The sequence below is a fragment of the Suncus etruscus genome, chromosome 16 (genome assembly GCF_024139225.1).
Source record: "Suncus etruscus isolate mSunEtr1 chromosome 16, mSunEtr1.pri.cur, whole genome shotgun sequence".
NCBI classification, from domain to species: Eukaryota; Metazoa; Chordata; class Mammalia; order Eulipotyphla; family Soricidae; genus Suncus; species Suncus etruscus.
In genome coordinates this window covers 74,072,992-74,098,240 of record NC_064863.1, presented here as the reverse complement: position 1 = coordinate 74,098,240, position 25,249 = coordinate 74,072,992, and the positions used below count along the sequence as shown (strand labels likewise).

Here is a 25,249-nt window from a genome sequence, read left to right as displayed (position 1 = left end):
TTTTTGCAAATTCAGTTAATTGCAAAACTATATCACTAGGTGCGCCAATAAAAATGTTGTATCTATGCATTCTAACAGTCTAAATATTTGCTTTCAAACGCTGAACAAGATGGCTCCCTACTAAAATCATAGATTGTTGAAAAGTATTGAGTTGACAAATACAGTAACCATGTTCAAGCTAGGCTAGCTCCATAGACTCACTCTTTTCTAGAGCAAGATGCAAACTGAGCCTTGAAAGATTATGGCTACACTGGCCAACACAGCACACAGCTGGCCATCTCAAGAGGAGAACATGGGCCAATCCCCCACCCTGCCAAAGCCACACTTGCTGCATCCATCACCCAGAATCACCATTTTCCCAATGGCCTGCCCCATCACTGACTCTCTACGATTCCCTGCAGGGATACCATCTGACGAAACTTCAGATAGGCAGGTCATTAGGCTGATATCACCAGGGCTTTTTCTTTTAGAGTGAGTGTGGACACCCTCCCCCATATTGCCCTTCTTCTGGAAAAACCTGGTGGCTATAACCATGTCCACCAACACAGCTACCATGTTCGAACCTGGCCTGCTCTATAAATTCACTCATTTCTTGACTGAGAAGTAAACCAAGCCATGAAAGATTATGGCTACACTGGCCCAGGCAGCACAAAGCTGACCATCTCAGGAGTAGAGGGTAGGTCAAGCCCCCAGCATGCCAAAGTCACCCTTGCTGCTTCCACCACCCAGAAACACCATTTTCCCAATGGCTTGCCTCATCACAGACCCTCTATGATTCCCTGCAGAGATGCTGATCCTGTTATGCTATTATTCCCAGGGCTTTTTTTTTGATGAGTGTGGGCACCTCCCCTATCACTTCCTTCTTCTGAGAATGCCTGGCAGCTCTAACTACACCCACAATGCAGTCACCATGTTCAAATCAGGCCTTCTTCCAGAAGGCTCTGAAACTGAATATATACTTTTAAAATTTGTAGTATTCTGAATTTCTGGAAAACTTCATTTGTTTAACGCTGTTATCCCTCAAGGAATACCCCCAATTTAACAGACTGGACACATAACAACAAGAGCTTACTAAACCTTCTGCCATTGTATTAATGACTTCATTGGTGATACAATAATTTTCACAAATGAGTTTGCTACTGTACTTTTTCATTTTTCTTTCTTTTATTTTTCTCTCTTCTCTTCCATTTTAATTTTATTTTTTCTTTCCATTCTTTTTTTCAATAACTTTGTTTTCACTTATCTGGAAACAAATGTATTATGATCAACTATGTCAACTAAGTGAAACATTTTCTTTAAATAAATAAAAAATTTAAAAATATTGAGTTAATGCCCTAAAAGCTGTCACCTTCTGAAAAGAATTCTAAAGATTTAACCACTAAATGAATCAGAAAACAAATTGTATCTAAATGATTAGTTATTCTAATTAAAAGGCAAAGACTGTCAACTAAGTTGTGTGGTTTTTGTTGTTGTTGTTGTTGTTGTTGGCTTTTTATCTTTTTTGATGTGGGTTCAGTCCCCTACATCCCATATGATCCCTATAAATGAATGAAATTGATACACAAGAAAATAAAAGTATCGCTATGGACAAATGTTTCAAGTGTGTACTTAGGGATCTATAAATATTAATTATATTTTAAATAAAGTAATTTTAGGGGGTCAGAGGAATAGTACAGGTAGGGTGCTTGCCTTGCATGCAATTGACTCAGATTCAACCCTTAGCATACCATATGGTTACCCAAATATCTTTAGGGGTAATTCCTGAGCACAGAGCTAGGAGGAAATGCCCAAGCACCTCTGTATGGCCCCAAAATTAGCACCCCCTCCCAGAAATAGTACATGTTTTCAATGACGCAAGAATGGGGATCATGGGGAAAAAATTAAGATGTGGTTTTTATGGTTAGCCTTTATACATAGCTTGTATTTTAAGTCATATCCAAAACATTAAGGTTTATGTACAAGAATAAACTATATGAAATAGCAATACCATTTTTGAACTCCAAGCCATCCATCCACCTCCCATCACAATCACAGTCTTCTGATTTTCTGCCCAACACTAATCAACCATGCTGAATTAATTTTTACTATCTGTTTTTGTCCCTTCTTCCAAATTACCAATTAGAAAGTATGTTTTGACGTAGGAATTAGATTTTGTTCTCTGCTCTATCTATGTTTAGGACATTCTCTGATATTTAAACAATCACTCAAGCAATTACAAGATTGAACAACTATCTTGGGATAAATTAATCTCTCTTCAATATTCACTATAACTGTGATGCTGCTCACAATTGAGAAAATAAATGTGCTGATGACACAAATCTGGTACAATTCGCGTGAGGTGGATCTTTAATTCAGTCCTCTAAAGAACTCTCTGTCACTCTCTCTTTCTCACACACACATACACACACAAAATACACACACTTGTTTTTTTTAAGTTGCTCAAATTAATAAAAATAATTATAATCTAGATTCTACTCAGTTACTATATGACTCAACTCTGGAGGCCCTTAATTCATTGATTATTGTAAGTTACTATAAAGTACCATTGAGTTTAAAAAATGAACTTATTTAAAATGGGAAAGAGAACTTAAACCATTTATTAAAAAGCAAATACCTTATAAAACTTGCGATGTACACATGCACAAATGTTGCCATCAAATACTGACAATCAAATCTGTCCATTATCCCTCCATGCCCAGGAATGGTGTTTGCAAAATCCTTAAGAAATAAACAAACATAAAACAAAGAATTACATAAACATGTTAACAAAAAGTTTTTAAAATCACTGCTATAAAATTCCTGCCTGTTTAAATGGCATGATAATATCTAAGAAAAATGCTACTGAATTTTCCCAGTTAAAACAAGTTTTCCAGAACATTGCCTACAGGCTGAAGTAACAGCTTTCAAATATGTGCCTGTGCTAGAATGATCCATAAATTGAATACTGTAGTGTTCAACCAACACTTATGAAATTTTACTTAATCCTAGCATTAATAAAAGTATGCAAATTTGCCAACTATAATAATCTAATCTTGTTATGGCCTACTCTGTTTTAATGTTGTGGAAAGATATACAGCTGATTTTTAACTCACGTTTAGTGTTATAATCGTTCTTATTTCGAAATAAAGAATTTAGCAAACTGTGACAAATATTTTTTCTTCTTTAAGTGTTAATACAAAAAGGAAAAACCAAAATAGTTCACTTGAAATGTTAATCCACTCAATGGCCAAATGACAGGAATGATTAGTTAGCAAATGGGCTTCAGGCAGATATAGTGTAACATGTCTGAATGCTGGGAATGGAAAGCACTAATTACCCTTCAAGATTACTCAGGCAACCTGAAAACTTATCAACTGGAACAGAAATCACACCTTCATTTCAAGCATATAAAACATTTTCACCCTACAGCTGAAATCAGCAAGGAAGCATTGGGATACTGAAACCAATAAGATATAAAAGGTTTTGCCTGGTAATACAACGTATAAAACCAATAGCGAACTAGAATACAACTCTATTACGTTCTCTGATTATGAGTGTCTAATGATATCAACAAAGGATTGAAATACCCACCTTGATTTTGAAAGCTCTTTTGAATCCACTGGCAAAGAAGCCTCCAAATGGGCCAATCAAAGATGCAAAAGTTGAGAGCGCAATGCTATGTATCTGGAAAGGATACAAGCTCACTGTGTCCTAAGGAGGAAATAAAGATGGGAAGGGGGTTGGCGTTAGCTACATTAATCCTGTACTTACCTGAGTATGACACCTGAACCAAAAACCATGGTAAACAGTCAAATGTATGCCACAGTTTTGTAAATTTCACAAATGTTAAGGGTAATGAAGAAAAATGTCATTTCGCTGCCACCATTTACCTACCATTCTCTCTTGGAAGAATATCTGTGGTTTCTGGCATACTAAAAATCTCACAATCAAACTAGATAATCCACTTTCTACATTAGCAACTTCTGTACCACTTAGGCTTACCACGAATCAATTAACTGATTTTTTTCGTGCTAAATTTGCCATTTTACCCACAGTATTTATTTTTGTAATTTGTAATTAATTTTGTCATTATTTTGTCATTTTAATTGTGTTTTATTTCACGTTTTCTACAATAAAATGCGATAAAGATTGATCTTTTTCTATTTTCTGTTTCAGTTTTTTTGTTTGTTTGTCCATACACAGCAGTCCCTAGGGCTACTTTTAGGCAGTTGAGATGGGGATATTGTTCCCTAAGATTAGAAGCTCTGTACTCTAGTCTTCTGACCTATCTCCTACAGTAATCTTTCTAAGTGTTGATCATTCTTTTGAAACTATATTAAGTACTGTAGAAACATGTGAAAATTATTTGCTTAAAAAGGGACTACCAAGATGAGCATATAAAGATGGAGAGCACAAAATCAATGAGTTTTACAAACTTTTTTATATCCTTAGTTTTTGCTCTATGCCTTTGAAACTGAAACAAAGATAATGAACAGTGGGTGTGGTTTAACAACAATCAAGAACACCAATCTTTGGACCTGAACTCAAAGCAACGGTATTATTCTTAATCAAAGACTGACAATATCAAACAATTTTATAGCAGGTTCCAAAGTGCTTAGGAGAAAAATGTTTTGTTGGTTTAAATGCCTCTCAAAAAAAAAAAAAAAAAATCAGGGATTTCACATATAAATAAAATGTTTCAAAACATACTCATTCAACTACTGATTTTTCACTTGAACCAATAAGTTCAGCTCACTGAGGACCCTACTACAAGTTTGAATAGAGCTGAGTTGTGTGAAAACAGGAAAAGCTGTAGGAAGTGAGTAGTTTGAATTTTAAAAAGCACCAGTTTGGGGCCCGGAGAGATAGCACAGTGGCGTGTGCTTTGCAAGCAGCCGATCCAGAACCAAAGGTGGTTGGTTCGAATCCCGGTGTCCCATAGGGTCCCCCGTGCCTGCCAGGAGCTATTTCTGAGCAGACAGCCAGGAGTAAGTAACCCCTGAGCACCGCCGGGTGTGGCCCAAAAACAAACAAACAAAAAAAGCACCAGTTTGAATCAAACTTCTAAGGCACTTCACTCAGTGACTGCACATTTCTTCCAGTCAAGGAGCTGCACACAACACATTACCAGTACCATACAACAAGGGTCAAAATAAGAAAACTATGCAAAATACCTTGTGACTGAAGATGCTAGTTCTGGAGACCCAATCTATACCAGCTATCTACATAAATCTCTCTGATTAGGACATTAGAGAGGAAATGTTAAAGATGTCCAAAGAAACTATAGAACGGACAGCCCAGAAGACTCAAGAGCATATTAGAAATGAGAAAACTTCAAACAATTATCAGAGTTGAAAAACATGGTAGGTGAAATGAAAACCTCACTGAAATGGCTCACCAGCAGAGCAACAACAGCTGAGGACAGAAGTAGAAAATGAGCTGCATAACACCTCTATACAACAGAAGAGGCTGGAAAAATTCCTCAAAGAAAGTCAACAGACAACAACAGATCTGTGGGATCAACTGTAGAAGCAACATAAGAATCACAGAGACCCAAGAAGAAAACTCCAATGAAAAAACAACAGTCAAGGACATCATTCCTAACACATTCCCAGGGCTAAAGAGTGCAGGCAACCATATCCTGGATGCTAAAGGACACCAGCTAAAAGAGATACAATCAAAGGCACTCCAAAGCACATAGTAGTCACAATGATGAAAACTACAGATAGGGATAGAATATACTGAAAACAGCAAGATCAAAAAGAGAAATTACATACAACGAGGCATTCTTAAGATTTACAAAAGATGCATCACAAGCAACTCTAAGGGCCGAAGGCAGTGGTGGGATATAACAAAATTCAACATAATGAATTCTTCACCAAGGGTAATTCCCCCAGACAGATTTTCTTTCAGGTTTTAAGAAAGTATATGATGCTTCATGGATAAAAGACAGCTCAGAAACTTTACAGACTCAAAACCAACCTTCAAATAGAAGAGCTGAAGAATCTACTTTAAAGCAAGGCAGACAAACACACTAAACTCCAACAGAAAGATGACAAACACATCAAATTCCTTTAAAATGACACTTAATCCCATGATAATAATGTCTATCAACATTAATGGACTAAATGCACCAATAAGAAACAGAGTGGCAAATGAAACAAAATGTTGAATCCAACATTTTGCTACCTGCAAGAAACATAACTGAATGTCAGAGCAAACACTGATTCAAAATTAAAAGTTGAAGGACAATCATTCAAGCAAACAATGCCCTTACAAAGACTGGAGTGGCCATACTAATATCAGACAACACAGACTTTAAGCTTAAAAGGGTTATAAGAGGCAGAGATGGACATTTCTTACTAATCAAGGGATATGTACAACAGGAAGAAATCACACTTCTAAATATATCTGCAACCAATGAGGGGTCAGCAAAATATTTAAAACAATTGGTGATATATCTGAAGATATTAATAACAACAGAGTAATAGTGAGAGACTTCAATACTGCCCTGTCAGCCCTGATAGGTCAACTAAGCTAAAACTCAACAAGAATAATACTGGCTCTAGGGGCTGGAGCAGTGGCACAGGTGGTAGGGCATTTGCCTTGCATGTGCTAACCTATGACACACCACGGTTTGATTCCCCCCAGTGTCCCATATGGTCCTCCAAACCAGGGGCAATTTCTGAGCGCATAGCCAGAAGTGTCACCGGTGTGCCCCAAATACCAAAAACCAGGAAAAAGAGAATATACTCCTCTAAAGGAAGAAATGGAAGAGAGAGGCTTGGTGTATGTATATATAGAGAGAAGGCCCTCCATCCCCCAAAAAGCTGAATACACACTCTTCTCCAATGCACATAAGACATTATCCTAGATAGATCTCATGCTTGCCCATTAAACATACTTTCATAAAAATCAAGAGGTTGGGGCCGGAGCAGTAGTACTAGTAGTAAGGTGTCTGTCCTGCAAGCGCTAACCTAGGATGGTCCATGGGTTCGACCCCCCTGTGTCCCATATGGTCCCCCAAGCCAGCAGCGATTATTTTGTTTTGTTTTGTTGTGTTTTTTTTTTTTGTTCGTTTTTCTGGTGTCACACTCGGCAGTGCTCAGGGGTTACTCCTGGCTCTACGCTCAGAAATCGCTCCAGGCAGGTTCGGGGTCCATATGGGATGCCGGGATTTGAACCACCAACCTTCTGCATGCAAGGCAAATGTTTTACCTCCATGCTATCTCTCCGGCCCCTGCCAGCAGCGATTTCTGAACACATAGCCAGGAGTAACCCCTGAGAGTCACTGGGTGTGGCCCAAAAACAAAACAAAACAAAACAAAACAAAATCAAGAGGTTAAAAATTGTTTCATTTACCTTCTCAGATCATCATGCACTGAAGTTAGACACAGAGAAATACAGACACAGAGAAAAAAAATTTAACACTGGAAATTAAAAAACTCAAATTATTTGTTTGTTTGTTTTTGTTTTTGGGCCACACCTGGCGTTTCTCAGGGGTTACTCCTGGCTGTCTGCTCATAAATAGCTCCTGGCAGGCACAGGGGGACCATATGGGACACCGGGATTCAAACCAACCACCTTTGGTCCTGGATCAGCTGCTTGCAAGGCAAACACCGCTATGCTATCTCTCCGGGCCCAAATAACTCAAATTAAACATGCTTATCTTACCCTTCTCAACACTGCTTTTAAAAAGGGAGGAAGTGAATAGTCTTGCAGCTGGAAAAGTTCTGAAGGTTCACACTCTGTAACGAAGGAATTTACATCACTTCGGTATTCCACTGGGCAGACAAAGTACTGGTATTTGGACAACACGTAGGCAGCCTAAATAACAAAGCAGGAGTTCATGAAACAATGAAAAAAATACCCCACCATATATTTGTTATGAGCAGAATGCCAGCACTACTTTGCATTCACATTCTGCTTCGTATTTTCAAAGTTAGATTGGTTAAATAGATTTTGAACCAGAAATAGATTTTGAAGTCATTAGAATACAATTTCAACCAAAGAGACTGTAATCTCTGTATGACCACATAGAACAGTAAAAGAGAAGAGATGAAAAGCTGACTTGAAAACTCTAGCAAGGCTTTAATTTTAAAAAGTGTACATAATATTAGCAGAAATTGATGACCAAGTAAAGGACCAAATAGATAAAGGTCATATTAACCAATCCAAACACATAATATTCTTGACCTGGTCACATTATTGGTAAGTTTTGGGGAGTAGGGCAGTGTTCAGGATTACTCCTACTTCTGTACTCAACAATCACATTTGAAAGTTTGAGAGACCATATAAAGAACAGGAAATAAAATTGGAGTCAGCCATGGGCAATGCAAGCTCTTTAACCCCTGGACTATTTCTCTAGCCCAAAATCATTGCAATTTTTGTTTATGGACTACACCGGGCAGTGGTCAGGGGTTATACTTAGCTCTGAGCTCAGAAATTACTGATGGCAGACTCGGGGAACCATATGGGATGCTGCCTGCGGTGCTGGCCACCCTGGAAAAGGACTCACTCACTGCCCACCTGGCATCCTGCTACATTGCTAGCTACTTCGTGCAAAACTTGGAATTGAACTTGGGTCAGGGACGTGAGAGGCAAAGGCCCTACCACTGTACTATTGCTCTGGCCCCCATCATTTCAACTTTTCAAACTAGCTGTCTTCAAACAAAGAAGATGGTACCATAAAACAAAAAAATTTTTTTTCTCTATTATTTTGGAGTTTTGGCCACACCTGTCAGTATTCAGGGCTTACTTTTGGCTCTGCATTCAGGAATCACTCCTGGTGCATTCAGGGGACCATATGAGTATCAAGGATCAAACCTGGGTGAGCAAGGCAATAACCATACTCATGGTACTATTGGTCTGACCTAAAATACCTTATTTTACATTTAAGTAGTTCAATAAGTTTGTTTTCTTATTTTAAAGCCATTTATTTACCACATTATTTTGCTAAAGAAGACTTGAAGTGTAAACAACTAGGGATAGATATAAACTGATTTTGAAAGTAGAAATTACCTCAAAATAATTTATTAAATTAGTAGATAATTAGGGTCATTGGATGTAGCTAAATGGTACAGCATTTAGCTTGACTTTATGAGGCCCTGGGTTCAATCTCCAGAAGTGCTCAACCTCCTTCCCAGCTAGTATGTAATTTACTTCCTCATTATTGAAACATTATAGGTAGGCTCTTTATTTTCTCCCAATAATGTGTCTACTACAGTAATCCTAAATTAGGATTTTAAATTAAATTTTAAATGTCAATTTCTAATATTATTAATTTTCTTAATAACATTACAATTATTCCTGCTTTGTAGCACAAAAACATCACGCAGAACTGGCTATCTCTTCATTCTCCTTTTTAATCAGTATTCTATTAAATGACAATATTACTAGCAGCATTTTGTAATTCAGTTCTTTTACACTGATAAGATAACAATGAATTTGTTACCTTTTCAAAATATGTGTACAATAAAATTTTTCAAAAACTCACAATGAATCCAAATATGACTGTGGAAAAGAAACCACCAATGAATCCTTCCCAAGTCTTTTTAGGAGACAACTGAAAAAGATCAAAATTTCAAAAGAGTCACTGAGTGTATAACAAAAACACACATGCAAATTCTATTTAAGGAAATCCTAGAATACTTTGCTTCTCTACTTATTTTTGCCTCACTAGAATGGTTTTGCAACACTTTTCTTTTACACTATAATCCTTACTCATTGTGCTTATATCTAACAGTGGCATTTAACACTTAGGGGCTTGTCAAATATTTGCCATACTGTGAACATATTTGTTTCTGTAAATAGACTGCTTTATTTTATTCTGTAGGGACTATATAATGAAATAGTTCTATGAATTTCGTGCTTATATAATTTCTGTTAAAAAAAATGTAGTCTTGAAATATGGATGAGATAGCTCCATTTCAAGCACATGTGGTCTGTCTTGGCCTAGTCCTGACCAAAAACAGAAGGAGTTTTAGCAAAACATAAACCTGTAGCTATGCATTTCATAAAATACTAGTTGCATGTACTCCCACCAGTGCCATATATACAAAAGAACTCTTTTAAAATGTCAAAATATTCTACACTCTCAGATAAAGTATATTTGCCTCACAGTATTCACATATTCTTCTCTCTGGACAATGTTAAGTCTTCCTCCATGAAAAAAAAGGAGTATGTTATGCTTCCAGGAATAGATATGGTTTCATTGAATTCAAGCTATTGTTTCTCAGACAATAGAAGATTCAAGGAGAGGAATCTGGAGGAAAATTTGGAATCTGGAGAATCAGGGGCAGAAAATAGATGCTCAGAGTGGAGAGGGATAACTGCTGAAGTGCCCAACCAGATAAGAACTGGAAAGTAGAAAAGTGGGGATTTGGTCATCATGAGATCATCCATGGTCTCTGACTGCTTTTCCAGTTCAATAATGAATACAAAATAGAGGAATGTTTCAGCAACTAGAAAGAGCTGATAGGTTAAGTATGTGAAGCTATTAAGAGACCTCTTGTCTTCATGTTCATAAACTGATCTATAGCTTACTAGAGAGGAGAGCAGAGTTGTGTACAGGGCTGCAGAGTTCAATCAAGATTCACACAGTTGCTAAGGGAAGGGAACTATCAAAAAGACAGACACCTCTGGAGACTGACTCCCTGACAGCACCTCTCCATTTGGGAGTCTAAAAAATAGCTGATGACAGAGAGACTAGGGAAGTAGGGTTTATAGCCCTTACACTGTGAATAAGTACAGCTGACTCAAGTCAGAGTACCTTGGAAATCAAAATGTGCAAAAGAACCAATTGCTGGAAATTTTCACCTGTGGCTGTCTTCAAGATTATGGAAGTGGCTTGTGATAGTTTTTCATTACCTTAATTAAGGGAGTTCTTCCAAAAAAAAATCCAAAGAGGTAAGCAGTTATGTCATTGCAGATAACACTTGATATTGGGACAAGGAACCTTAAAAAAATAAGTCAGCAGATAAAAATCCACATAATTAAGTGAATTAAGTGGCAGAGAATCACACAGGTCATGATTTATACCAATCAATACAATATCTACTTGGATTAGACCATTGCCTAATCCTGAATACAACTTTAATAAATAAAACCATTAGCTAAAAATAAATTTATCTGTCCATTTTGTTCTGGAGCTACACCAGGTAGTTTTCATTAATTAATTTCATTAATTAATTAAAGTAATTTCAAAAATTATTCCTGATAAGACTAGAGTGATAGCACAGTGGGGAGGGTGTTTGCTTTGCAACACCAACCTGGACTCAATCCCCAGCATCCCATGTGGTCTCAGGAGCCTTCCAAGAGTAATTTCTAAGCACAGAGCCAGAATTAACCCCTAAACGCTGCTGGGTGTAATCCCAAAACCAAATATGTATGTTTGTGTGTATATGTGTGTAGGAGTAATACCAGTGCTAGCAAGACCATATGGGCTACTGGGGATTGAACCCAGGTCAGCTGTGTGCAGGACAAATGCTCTACCCACTGTAAGTAACTCCAGTCAGTCACTTAGGTTTTATTTTAATTTTAATAAAAATATTTCCTGCATCTACAAGTAAATAAACTGCCCTAGAAGTAATGTAGTGACAAAGACTATTTGCTTACAAGCAAACTTTTATATATACATATATATATATATATATATATATATATATATATATATATTTTATGCAATCTGTAAAAATTTTTGTTTGTTTCTCGGTCATACCTGGCCATGCTCAGGGATTATTCTTGGCTCTATGCTCAAGGGTTACTCTTGATGGTATCACTAGATATAGTGTAGGACATAGGTCAGCCACAAGTAAAGCAAAAACATTACCCACCCATCACTCCAGCCCAAATTATCTTCTACTCAAACTATTTTTTAAAAAGCCACATTAAAGTATAGTAGCTCTTGAAGATGGATGTAGTTATTTGGAATTTATGAAGAAAATTTGGGATGGGGGATTTGAGACATATCTGGCATTTTTGAGGGTTACACCTAGCTCTGCTCTCAGGAATCCCTCCTGGCAGTGCTCATGGGATAATATGGGTTGCTGGGGATCAAACATGGGTCAGCCATTTGCAACATAAGTACCTTATGCACAGAACAATTCTCTGGCTTCATTTTTATAAAAAATGTTTGCATTCAGTTGTTTTGTTTTGTTTTCTTGGTTTATTGGGCCACACCTGGTGATGCTCAGGGGTTACTCCTGGCTATGTACTCAGAAATCGCTCCTGGCTTGAGGGATCATATGTAATGCCGGGATCGAATTGCAGTCCATCCTAGGCTACAGTGGGCAAGGCAGACTCCTTAACCCTTGTGCCACACCTCTGGCCCTGCATTCAGTTCTTGAGTAAGAAAATTTACAGTTAATATAAAAGTTTCTTCAATATCAAATAGTAAGTAAGAGAACCAACTTTAATAAAACAGACCAACAACAGCAGGGTATCTACTTTATAAGGAATCTCTAAGACACTGTCCAATGTGAAAGGACTTAAAAGTAAGGTAATGCAAAATATGGACTACTGACCCCTTACCATATCATGCCTTCAAACAGATTTTGGATGACAAGATGTGACTGAGTAACGGTTATCAGCAAAGTGACATGAGTCCATGCGAACTGTTGATAACACAACAATCAGTGAACACAACAGCCAGTGCAGCTCAGGAAGCAAGAGCAAGTCTAAATTTCTAACACGACTTTTAGTCAAATGTTGTAAGACAATGTCATGCAAAATAAACACCATTAGTATATATTCATTTTGGTATCCAGCAAAACATACAAACCAGGGAAATAAATACATAATCATATACTAATAACAAAGAAATAACTACTAAACTGAAAAAAAAACCCTGTAAAACATAAATCATTTTGAATCAAATAGATTTAAATGACAGTGAGAAATCTGTGATGTTGTGGCATTTAATTAGCACACTGTGTTTTAGGCTGCATTACATGATTATTAAAAATACTTAAAAATAAACTAACTATTTTTCTGGCTCCAGAAAATCCCTTTCCCTGAAGAGCTATTTCTTACTTCAAAAGACAGCAGTCATCAATTGCCCTTAAGCTCTTTTTTTTCAAACTTAAAAGTTGATCTTCATAGCTCTGTCCTACTGGTATTCAATGGTGACTTTTCTAAGAGATTGTCTCCTCAGCATCTCACTGCCATCATATGATCAATGTGTGAGATGGAACAAAAGCTAATATTGCAACTTATCGGTTTCTTAAGCTTTTTTTTTTTTTTTTTTCAAAATTCTTAGTACCAAAACAAAAATGATTTATTTCCAACAGGCATAACATATATTTTCAGAGGATTTTGTATATTCCTACTTTCTCTGGGAATTTTCATCATTCCTTTTTTTGTTTTGTTTTTGGGCCCCACCAGTAAATATTCAGAGCTTAATTTTGGTTCTGAGCTCTGAAATCTCCTGGTTGGCTTTGGGAGACCATAGAGGGTTCCAGAGATTGAACCCTGGTTCACAGCATGTAAGGCAAGTGCTTTACCAACTAAACAATCTCTCTGGCCCTCTCATTCTTGTTAAGATTTGCGAAATTAAAAATTTAAGAAATAATGTTATTAAATGGCTTACCAAAAGGTAAAGAAAAGAAAAATGAGTACAAATGGAGGTAGGAACACCATATGCCTGAAACACTATTGTAAACAACAATGTAAGTAACAGTGAAAATCATTTTTAAATAGTAAATAAAAATGAGTTTGGTAAGGTAGTGGTATGAGGAGAGGAAGGGAACTGAGTCACAGGCAGAGAGATACTGAGACAGCAGTCGGTAGGCTGGAGTTAGATACTGCATGCCTGAAATTGTTCATAATAGATTTGCTTTGCTATTGTTGTTTTGGGGCCATACTCAGCAGTGTTTATTCCTGGCCCTACTGTCAGGGATCACTTCTAGTAGTTTTTGCGGGCCCATATGGGATAACAGGGATCAAAACTGAGTCAGCTGCATGCAAGGTAAGCACCCTACCAGCTGTACTCACTCCAGCCCTGTTTTGACTGTTAATAAATCTGATTTTAGAAAAACAGAAAAGTATAACCCAATCCAATCAAGTCTTACTAATTCATGAATTTATAGATCTAAATACTAGTTTGTATTTAACATTCTAATTATCTTGCTATGAAATAAGAGTTTATCACATGCAGCAATAGGTTTTACAAGACAAACACTGTTCATGGATACAATGCTTTGTAATAAAAACAATCATGTGTTTCTATAGCTAAATACAACCACACCAGAGAAATACATGACCTGAATCCCTCATGGCACAGAAGCATAAGTCAGATTATCTCCACAAGTATATATCCAGGAGACTATGGAAGCTCTTTGAATTTCTAAAAGTCTAAGGACTCCAAATATATTACTGGAATCTATAGATTTAGAAAATATTCAAAGGGAAACTTCTTAGGAAATTGAAAACATTAAAAACATTAAACCTTGGGCCCAGAGAGATAGCACAGTGGCGTTTGCCTTGCAAGCAGCCGATCCAGGACCAAAGGTGGTTGGTTCGAATCCTGGTGTCCCATATGGTCTCCTGTGCCTGCCAGGAGCTATTTCTGAGCAGACAGCCAGGAGTAACCCCTGAGCACCGCTGGGTGTGGCCCAAAAACAAAACAAAAAAAAATTTAAACCTCAAAGAACATTTATTTATTTTGGAGCCATGACCCATTGTGCTCATGGCTTACTCCTTCCTGTCTCTGTGTTCAGGGAAGGTTCCTGCTTGTGCTCAGGGCACCAGCTGTATTGCTGTGGATCAAAACCAGGTTGGCCAAATGCAAGGTAAGCACCCTACTTGCAATACTATCTCCCAGAGCCTCTCAAAATTTTAAAACTTCAGCTTTTTATATTTAGTCACCCCACACTGGAATATCCTGTTTATTCATTTATAGATTATATCTCAAATTAGATTCTCTCTTCTCTTTATAAGAAAGCATAGTAAGTGTTATGTCTGTATATAGTGACTAGATATGAAAGGTTAATACACACCATATAAAACTGCAGACGATAATGTTTTTTCACCAAGCTGAGCACAAACATGCAGAAACCTGTTCAAGAATAAAAAATACATGTGCTTGTTATATAACCTGGTACAATATGTATGCGTCACCGAATACAAAATACTTAATCCTCTAGTCTATACCATGTCTAGGTTCACTTCTCTTACTAAGTGATAGTCCATCTTTCCTGCTCTCAGACAACCCGTGTTATCTCCTTCCCTCTGTTGTCACTGTGATGCCAAGATCACAAATACTTGGCTGGAGAGCTCACCAGGGGACACATGCAGCAGTGGCACTTGTCTGGGGAGTCACAGTTGGCTGCAGGGATCACACACATTGTTATACTATTGGTAGTGCCACTGGGATCTCACTTGGTACATGGAGCAGTACTGGAGTCTGAACTATAGCCTCATGCAAGACAGGTAACCACAGTGAGTCACCCCTAGAACTACAGTGAGTCACCCCTAGATATATAAGCAAATATATAAGCAAAATAGGGGGTGGGGGTGGGGAACCACACTCCGTAGTGCTTAGGGATCACTCCTGGCTCTAATCTCAGAGAAAACTCCTGGAGATGCTCAATGGATGTTATGGGGTACTGGGGATTGAATTGAGCTAAATCTGTTGGTTGCAAAGCAAGCGCCTTAACCACTGTACTATCTCCCCAGCTGAAACAAATCATTTTAAATAAATGTTTACTGAAGAAAAAACAGCTTTCATTCCGAAAATCTCTAACACATTCCATGAATAAATTCAGAAAGTAAATTATAAAAATGGATATAAAAAAAGATTTTGAAAGTTAGGCAAATAAAATTTACTGCTACATCAATCAGATATAAGAACTGAATATTTGGGGGCAGGAGCAATCATAGAACAGGGGGTAGAGTATTTGTCTTACATGCAGCTGACCTGGGTTTGACACCTAGTAGGGTCCCCCATACAGCACCAGTAGTAATTCCTGAGCATAGAGCTAAGAGTAATCCCTGAGCATTGCTGGGTATGCCCCCCCAAAAGGACTGAATATTGAGAATTCTTAACATAGAACATAATAATAATTACATGAAGCCAGAGAGATAGTACAGGGATTAAGGTACTTGCCTTATATGTGGCCAATCCTATTTTGATTCCTGGTACTGCTGTAGTAATTTTGTTATGGGGTTGGGGGAAGCTATACCCAACAGTGCTTAGGACTTAATACTGGCTCCATGTTTAGGGATTTGTGTTTATAATTCATTTCAGTTCTTGGGGAACTTTTATTGATTAAAATAATTTTATTAAATAATATCCTTTGTTAAATCTAATAACCATACACAAAAACAACAGGAGACTATATGAAGCACATCTTGTCCAACATATGAGTAACATGTCTCAATTCTAAAGAGTGTCTTACAGAGGAAATACACTAACAACTATCATGACAATCTTAATGAGTGAGAGAAGTAGAATGCCTATCTCAAATACAGGCAGGGGTTGGTAAAGGGGGGGGCATTGGTGGTGGGAATGTTGCACTGGTGAAGGGGGGTATTCTGTTTATGACTGAAACCCAACTACAATCATGCTTGGATCATGGTGCTTAAATAAAGATTTTATATTTAAAAAAAACTAGGAATACAAAAGCTCAGTTTAATTTCAGATAAAAATGAAGTCATATAGGTTCTATTCCGCAACATATTTTAGGATAAGCACTTTGAGACAGATAGAAAATGTCATATTCATGAAAAGTGCTTGCATTTCTGACCCCAGCTCAATCCTTGGTGCCACCTGTTTCTCCCAGTACCGGCAGGAGAAACCCCATAGCCATGTATAGTCCAAACAGCCCACTCCCACCCAAAAAAAGATAGTCACGAATCCATCCTTTTCAAAATATATTCTAGACATTGTATATCTAAGTTGTTCTTATGATGCCAAGTCTATCCACTAGAGCAGTTTTTCTGAATCAAGGTCCAATGATACCTGTGGGCATTAGGATATCGCAAGGTATCTTGGGTGGAATTCATGTAAATGGGGCCACAGCATGAGACTAGAGTTTGAGTGGTTGAATTGGAGCTGGGTTGGGCTGGGGAACACTATAAATAAAATAAGGTGGTAAGGGGGATGCAGAGAGGAGAAACACTGAACGTAACGAGATAGATGTAAGCAGAGAACCAGACAGATTCTGTCTTCATGATGATAAGATCATGATGCACTAGAGTGTCTAGATCTGCTACTATCTCAAGTCATCTCTGAAGACATAAGTGACCATCTGAACCACAAAATAAAATAACTCAGGGGTCATGCACAAGGAACTAAGTTGCATCTTCAGGTCTCTCCCTTCTGAGCATCATGGGGAAGGCTCTGGGGACCCTCTGCACTCCTAGGCCTGAGAATTATGATATGGCTAGGTTCTAACACTGAACTACCCATTCCAGCTCACCAAGTATTGCAGAAGTCTCTGGAACCCTTGGGAGGGTTCAGCACACAGAAATATGGAAATATTAGGCAGTAGGAGGGCCATATCTGGTGGTGGTGCTTAGGGGTTATTTCTGGCTCTGTGCTCAGGAGTGAGCCCTGGTGGTATTTGGAAGAATATATACGGTACTGAGGAACTGAACCAGCAACAGTGTAATGCAAGACAAGAGCCTTAAAGTCCTATACTAACTCACTGGCCCATGAAAACATTTTTTAAAGGTGATAAAAAAACAGGAAGTTACATATCAATTTACAGGGAGAAATAAAGTAGAGTGGCTAAAAGTATCACATTCATGCCACTAAAATCACCAGTTTTTTAAAAGTATTTTAAGTTGTTCTTCAATAGTAGATACAATGGAGTGATATAATTTCTGTATCATTAGTGCTACTACTCTAAGTTAAAGACAGAGGTTGGGGCCCGGAGATATAGCACAGCGGTGTTTGCCTTGCAAGCAGCTGATCCAGGACCTAAGGTGGTAGGTTCGAATCCCGGTGTCCCATATGGTCCCCCGTGCCTGCCAGGAGCTATTTCTGAGCAGACAGCCAGGAGTAACCCCTGAGCACTGCTGGGTGTGGCCCAAAAACCAAAAAAAAAAAAAAAAAAGACAGAGGTTAAATTTGGTCCAGATACTTATGGGTAAGAGAAATGCATAGAGAAGAGAAAGAATGTAGCTTTGTACTACTTCTGTCCAAATGAATCTCCATGTCTCCTAACAGAACCCTAGCAATGTCTTAACATTATGAATTATAAATTAACTTCTAAAAAATACTGCTATTTCAGGGGCTGTACAGTGGGCTGGTTGCTTGCCTTGCATTTAACTGAGCAAGGTTTGATCCCCTGCATCCTATATAATCCTGAGTCTGCCAGGTATTATCCCAGAGCAGAGCTTCCAGAATAAACCATAAGCACGGATATGTGTAGTGCAAAAACAAAAAAAATATATTGTTTTCTTTTTTAAAATTATGAACTACCAATCACTCTTAAACATATCTCCCAACAAAATTAGCAATAAATTACATCTCTAATAGAAGTTTTATCCATAACAACCTTGGTAATTAACTTTTTTCTCAATTAAAACATATTTAGGCCAGAAAGAGAGAGAGAGAGAGAGAGAGAGAGAGAGAGAGAGAGAGAGAGAGAGAGAGAGAGAGAGAGAGAGAGAGAGAGTCCAAGAGTAAAGCGCTTGCTTTGCACGAGGCTGACCTGATTGGATACCTGGCATTCTAACACTGAGTGGTCCTGCAGGTACATCTCTGGGATGGATCAACCAACCACCAGGTCTATACCAACAGGGCCAAGGAGCAGTCCCCACATCCCAAAGAATTTCTAGGAGTCTCTCCCCACTACAAAATATACACAGGACTATACTAAGGTCAGCATACCAGAAGTGTTATATTATATATGATATATTAGTTTTTCAAATTATCATCATCGTTAGAAAACAGAGGTAGCTTAAATGTGGGCATTACAATCATTTCCTAAGATTGATGTATGTACATGAATCTTAAAAAGTATACTCTGTCGGGGCCGGAGATAGCATGGAGGCAAAGCGTTTGCCTTTCATGCAGAAGGACAGTGGCTCAAATCCCGGCATCCCATATGGTCCCCCAAGCCTGCCAGGAGCGATTTCTGAGCATAGAGCCAGGAGGAACCCCTGAACGCTGCCAGGTGTCACCCAAAAACCAAAAAAAAAAAAAAAAAGTATACTCTGTCAATAATTTGGGGTATCAAATTAAGTTTTCATATTGTAAAATGAACTGTTTCCTGAAATCAGTACACAAGATTTAAATTTTTATCTTATAACTCTCTCAATATTAAATACAATGTAATTGACCTTAGGCCCTCACTCTGTTTACTTTAAAGTAAGCAATACTTTCCTATCTGGAATTTCTCTTAATGGCTCCCAACCCATTCTTCACTTAATTACACATGATATTTCTTAGTAAAACCCTTGGTTCCATTCCAATCCCTGGAATCACATGTAGTCCCCTGAGCATTGCCAGGAGCAATCCTTGAGCAAAGAGTTGGGAATAAGACCTGAGCAAAACTGGATGGGGCCCTAATGACCACCTAAATTCCCCACTTAAAAAAAAAAATCATTCCAAAGAATTTCTCTGTAATAAAGTCCAAATCCAAGAGATAAAGCCTCATAAAGTGTGGTTCTTACTGACCTTTGCACCTGTGATCCGCCCTCAATTTCCATCCTGTCCTTTCCCACTGTGCAACAGCAGTCTCCTACTCTTTGTCTTCCCATTTCATGACTAGTTACTTTCTCAAAGACCTTCTGCTACCTTGCCAACCTCTGACTGTGTACAGAGATTGGTCCCCTTCCCCTATTTCATACTCTTGTAGGTATTTGTTCATCTTTCAGCAATATTCTAGGACATAAAAGTCTCACTAGTGTTGGGGCCAGAGAGATAGCACAGCTGGTAGAAGATTGTCGTACACAGCAGACCCGAGTTTGATCTCTGGCATCCCATATGGTTCCTAAACACTGCCAGAAGCAATCGCTGACTACAGATAGAATCAGCAGTAAGCCCTGAGCTTACACACACACACACACACACACACACACACACACACTTGAATCGACATAAGAAAGGTTAAAACATGAAACAATTACTAAGGTGGATTGGTAAGTGAATAATTAATTAAAAATGGCTAGTTGGAAAACTATAATAAATATATTAAAAAATGTAGACAAAATGATGGACTAGAAGTATGGCTCAGGAGTGGAGCATTTGCCTTGCATGTGGAAGACATGAATTCAATTCCCAGCACAGGAAAACAAATGACAAAATAGATCAATTTCATTCCCCAAAGTAGGCAATCAGAAGTGTAGCAGGACAGCCCCTGAAGAGGTTGACTGATGGAGGGATGGAGAATGAGGCCCTTTTCTTCCAGCTCGGAGCACGCGTCTGCCACCCTGTCTAGCCCACGGTTCTGAGGTGAAACGGCGGGAAAACAGCTCGCAGACAGTCAGGCTCGTGGAAATATTTGCTTTATTCGGATGGACAAAACTGAAGTCCAAAGACTCAGCTTCAGTTCCAGCCAGCAAAAAAGCCCCCGCCTTCCACAGACCCTTGCTCTTATAGTCCAGAGTCAGGTCCCACCCAATGGTGGGATCAGATACCAACCAATGGTGGAAGCAGAATCAGGTCCTACCCTAGGGTGGGGGCAGAATGCCAGGTCACACCCTAGGGTAGGGCACAGATTAGGGTGAGCAACATAGTAATCCCCCAAAATATTTACATACACAACAAGAAGCTCTGCTGAAATAGAAGTTATAGCAAATGACAAAGGTCACCTCATTTTCTAACTTTATGTTATACTGCTATATACATCTTGACAGTGACGTTATTGCAGGCATATGGACACAAAAAGGTCCTTATTTAATAATATAAATAACAATAAAAACTGAGTAGGTCATAAATTAGAACAAGAGGTCATAAAAGAATCAGTGAGTAATACCAAAAAAGATAGGCATATTATTTAAAAAGTCAAAAGTGGCTGTTGTTTGCATTACAAATTTTGAAAACATGTCACTTTTTAACTATGCATAAATAGGTGCAAATTATATTTTATGAAATAAGTTATAAGTAGTATAAGTTTTAAGTAATTTTAATGATATGTATTCTAATTAAGAATAATTTTATTAAATTATTTTAAAATATGAAATAAACTGGTAGATTCAATAGAGCTGAGACATTTTCATGCTAATATGTATTGTTTTATGTTTTATTTTTTTGTACTGTATTCAGGGCTTATTCCTGGCTCTGTGTTCAGTATTCACTCCTGGCAGGGTGCAGGGACCAAACCTAGAAAAGCTAAATGCTGTGCTGAGTAACTGCCCTGCCTTTTGTACTATCACTCTGGCCCCATACTAATAAATTTTTAATTAGAAATATCAGGAAGTGTTACCAGCATAACTATAAACTGAAAATAGAATACATTTCTCTCTAGGCAGAGTAAAGGCTCCATTCCAGCAGCTACCATAAATTTGACACAATAAATCAGACCAGTTTGGAAAGTGAACTACTCAAAATCTCTACTTTGATAAAAATTCAGAAGTTAATTATTTCACTCTTCATTATATAGTCAATATTCACTAAAATGAATAATCAATTCATCATATTAAAAGTGTTCAAATACTCATAGCTGATTGCACTGGACCCTTCAGGAGGGGCAGGGCAAGTCTTTCCCACCATAGCCCCTGACGAAACCCTGAGGACTGTACACAAAGACAATCCATGCTAACGGCACAATTTCACTGCTGTCCATTAACCTCTTCAGATATATGCTGGTTTCATGCTCAAATCTCCAAGGATGGTTTGGAGCCAAGCCAGGCCACCTCCCAGATGCTTCTGTGTTTCCAGAAGTTCCAGCAGCCATGACATAATCCAGTGTTTTCCTCCATGTCTGTGCAAGTGCCCAATGAAACAGATTCATCTAACTCTTAAGAGCACAACAGAAGGAAATTTTTGTGGACATACCAGTATCATTGCTGATCATACTGGGGCCCTTTGGTGGGCCCCAACTAACCACAGCTGTCACATTAGCTCATCAGCCCAGCTCCACAGATCCTGAAAGTTGTGGACCATTTAGCAGTGTAAACTGCCTCATGACATCACCATAATTTTAATCCTGATTTCCCAGTAGAAATATACCAAATTAGATGTGAAATTATCATGGAAGCCGCATAACCTCAATAGACCCATTGCAAGATACATTTTTCACAAAAGTTTTAATAAAGTTGTCTTTCAATAATTTCATTACCATTTATTCATACCAGCAATATTAAATAAATTTTTCTTACCTTCCAAGGGCAGGCTTTGGGGAGTTTGGGAAACTCATGAAAAGGTTGAAGGGAACTAACTTATACTAGTGGTGGGATTCGTGTTAGAATATTAAATGCCAGAAATAACTGTATTATAAACAACTCCATATACCACAGTGTCTAAAATAAAGTTTACTTAACTTTTTTTTAAATGTTCAAATATATGGGTTGAACATTAATTATTTTTAAATTCTGTTTTTGTTTTTTTTTTTTGGAACAGACTTAGCTGTGCTCAGGGCTGACTTCTGCCTCTATGCTCAGGGATCAGTCCTGGTAGGGTTCAGTGATTATATGTGGAACCAGAGATTCACTGGGGAATCATTGCTATTTAAGCCTATGATGAAAGAAATAAATATCTGAACACAATGAATGAGAAGGATATTATGAACTTAAGAGCATAGTTCTAGGGGCTGGGACATGGCTCAAAGGGCTACATTTTCAGCTCTGGGTTTATTCTCTTGCACCCCCTTGCATGAGGTGTGGCCTTGGTGGCTCCTCAGACCCCACCTGTGCACAGCTGGTGTAGAATCTATGCCTGAACATTGATCCTCGCCCCCCCCATTTTTATTACCCACATTTTAATTGAGCATGTTTTCCTTACCTGCCAGATAAAGGGCAAATGATATAAACCTATGGTAGCGAATGAGGAACTGAAGTTGCTCTTCTCTTTGAACAAAAGTTGCAAAATAATCAGCTACAGTCTCACCATAGAAAAAGTAGTTGACACACAGGAGAAAATACCTACAATTTAAAAACAATTAGCTTTTTAATAAATAATGCCTTTTCTTCCTCAGATGCAACAACACTCTTCTCTACATTTTGATGACAAAGGATCAAAAACAAGTTCAAATTCGGAATATAGTCATCATAGTCACATCTTCCTCCCCATTTTAAACTTTGTGCTTATCGGTCAATAAAAATTATTATATATGGTTTTATGCCTCTAGTTTGCTCAGGAACAGATAATTACAAAACAAGATTTAAAGTACTAAATATAACACATTTTCAATGTGTGTCTTTCTTTGTCTTTGTCACACACAGAGTAATACATTTACAATATAAAGTTCAACTGTTAAGGGCCTGAGTGAATAGGGCATTTGCTTTGCATGCGGCCAACATGGATTCAATCTCTGGCATCCCATATGGTCCCCCGAACCTGCCAGGAGTAACTTCTGAGTGCAAAGCTAGGAGTGTCCCTGAGCACCACCTGGTGTGGCCCAAAGACACCACCAAAAAAGGTTCAAATGTTATTTTGAGAGTGGTAGGGTTGGACCACATAGAGTGGTTCTTAGAGGAGTGACCAGTGGTGCTTGGGGAGTATATGTGGTACCAGAGACATAAACCAGGATTGGCAGGATGTAAGGCAAGTGCTTCAATCCCTATACTATCCCTCCAGTCTTTCATTGCTTTTTAAGACTGAAAGTTTAATTCCCCTCTCCCTAAGGAAGATCAACAGGAAAAGAAGAGTCAATCAACCTCTGTCCCTACTTCAACCTCTGTCCCTATTGGTGCAGTCAGTGGGTAGGAACTGGCAGCATATAAAAGTCACTAACAGAAACTTTTACTAACTATATACAGTGTTGTTTTATGTTAACCTCTGATGGCCCTCAGAAATAACTTCAGGCAGACTCAAGGGACCAGATAGGATTCTGGGGAACAAACCTGGAAGAGGCATATGCAAAGCCCTACTACATGCTGTGCTATTGCTCCAGCCACAACTAAATATATACATTTTTGCAGCCTGCTAAGCCCAATTGGAATCTCTGGCACCACAAGTTCTGGGCACTGGCAGGGTCACTTCTGAACAGAGAGACAGCCTAAACTCTCAGCACTACTGAGTATGACCCCAAAACAAACTCAAAACTATGTCTCTAGGTCAAAATGTGTGTGTGCATGTGCATTTTGTCCATCGTGGGTCCCATGATAGGGTCCCATCTGGAGTGCTGGGCTGCTGAAACGACACTGGCCCGCTCAACCCTGAAATAGGTTGGAAAATGAATAAATTTTAAGATGCACATGAAGGTTCACTGTCAGAATTGTTTCGGACATGAGAGGGCATATACGTAGGCACATATCAGTAATTTGCCACAGAACTTAATTCTTATTTGTAACAGGTAGACTATGCTTAAACTAGTTTTATTAGACACCATTTTGCTTAACATTGCAGTTTCCAGAAACCTTCAGATAACATTGAGGACTTACTGTAGATATTTTTTAAGTGAGAAATAGCCAGTGCTATGTACAAAAGCACCTCACCATGGTACCCTAAGCCTAATGATTACTGTCCCTAATCAATCTCTTCTTTCCTCTGAACATGCGCTGTGTGGCATGACATGGATTGGTCTAGATCAGAGGGTCAGTAAAGGTGGGACACCTTCCCCTATCCTTGTTTCTTAGAAAAGTGATGAGTACTTTGAGGAGGATCCTGCTCCTGGGGTGTAAGAAGGAAGGAGGCAGATACTTAATTTGGATTCCCCTTCCTAAGAAACACCAGACTGTGGTTGGAGAAACAGCACAATGGGTAGGGCCATAGCTTTGCATGCAGCTGACTTGGATGTGATCCTAACTGGTCCACCAGGCTGCCAGGAGTGGTCCCTGAGCACAGAGCCAGGAGTAAACCCAGAGCACCACAGGGTATGGCCCAAAAATCTCTGTCTCTGTCTCTGTCTCTCTTTGTCTCTCTCTCAAAAATCTCTCTCTCCTCTCTCTCTCAAAAATCACTCTCTCTCTCTCTCTCTCTCTCTCTCTCTCTCTCTCTCTCTCACACACACACACACACACACACACACACACACCCTCTTCTCTCCTCTTTCATTCTATATAAAGATAAAAATCACAAACACACACCCTCTTATTTCCTCTGTTTGGTTCTTTATAAAGATATCTAATTTTGAGTGTGAATTAACATCAACTGAGGATATCAAACAGAAGATCATGGGCCTGGAGAGATAGCACAGCGGCATTTGCCTTGCAAGCA

General features: G+C 38.5%; 1 protein-coding gene across 1 annotated transcript in view; it reads right to left on the bottom strand.

Annotated features, from left to right (window-relative positions):
- CDS1 (CDP-diacylglycerol synthase 1) overlaps positions 1-25,249 on the bottom strand; it is a 79,867-nt gene that overhangs the window by 11,830 nt on the left and 42,788 nt on the right. The window contains exons 5-12 of the mRNA XM_049789882.1: positions 22,874-23,013; positions 14,976-15,034; positions 12,511-12,593; positions 10,849-10,936; positions 9,476-9,544; positions 7,654-7,806; positions 3,571-3,690; positions 2,615-2,718 (exon numbers count right to left, since the gene is read on the bottom strand). Coding sequence (XP_049645839.1) covers positions 2,615-2,718; positions 3,571-3,690; positions 7,654-7,806; positions 9,476-9,544; positions 10,849-10,936; positions 12,511-12,593; positions 14,976-15,034; positions 22,874-23,013 — 816 coding nt within the window. The remainder of the gene's footprint in view (positions 1-2,614; positions 2,719-3,570; positions 3,691-7,653; positions 7,807-9,475; positions 9,545-10,848; positions 10,937-12,510; positions 12,594-14,975; positions 15,035-22,873; positions 23,014-25,249) is intronic.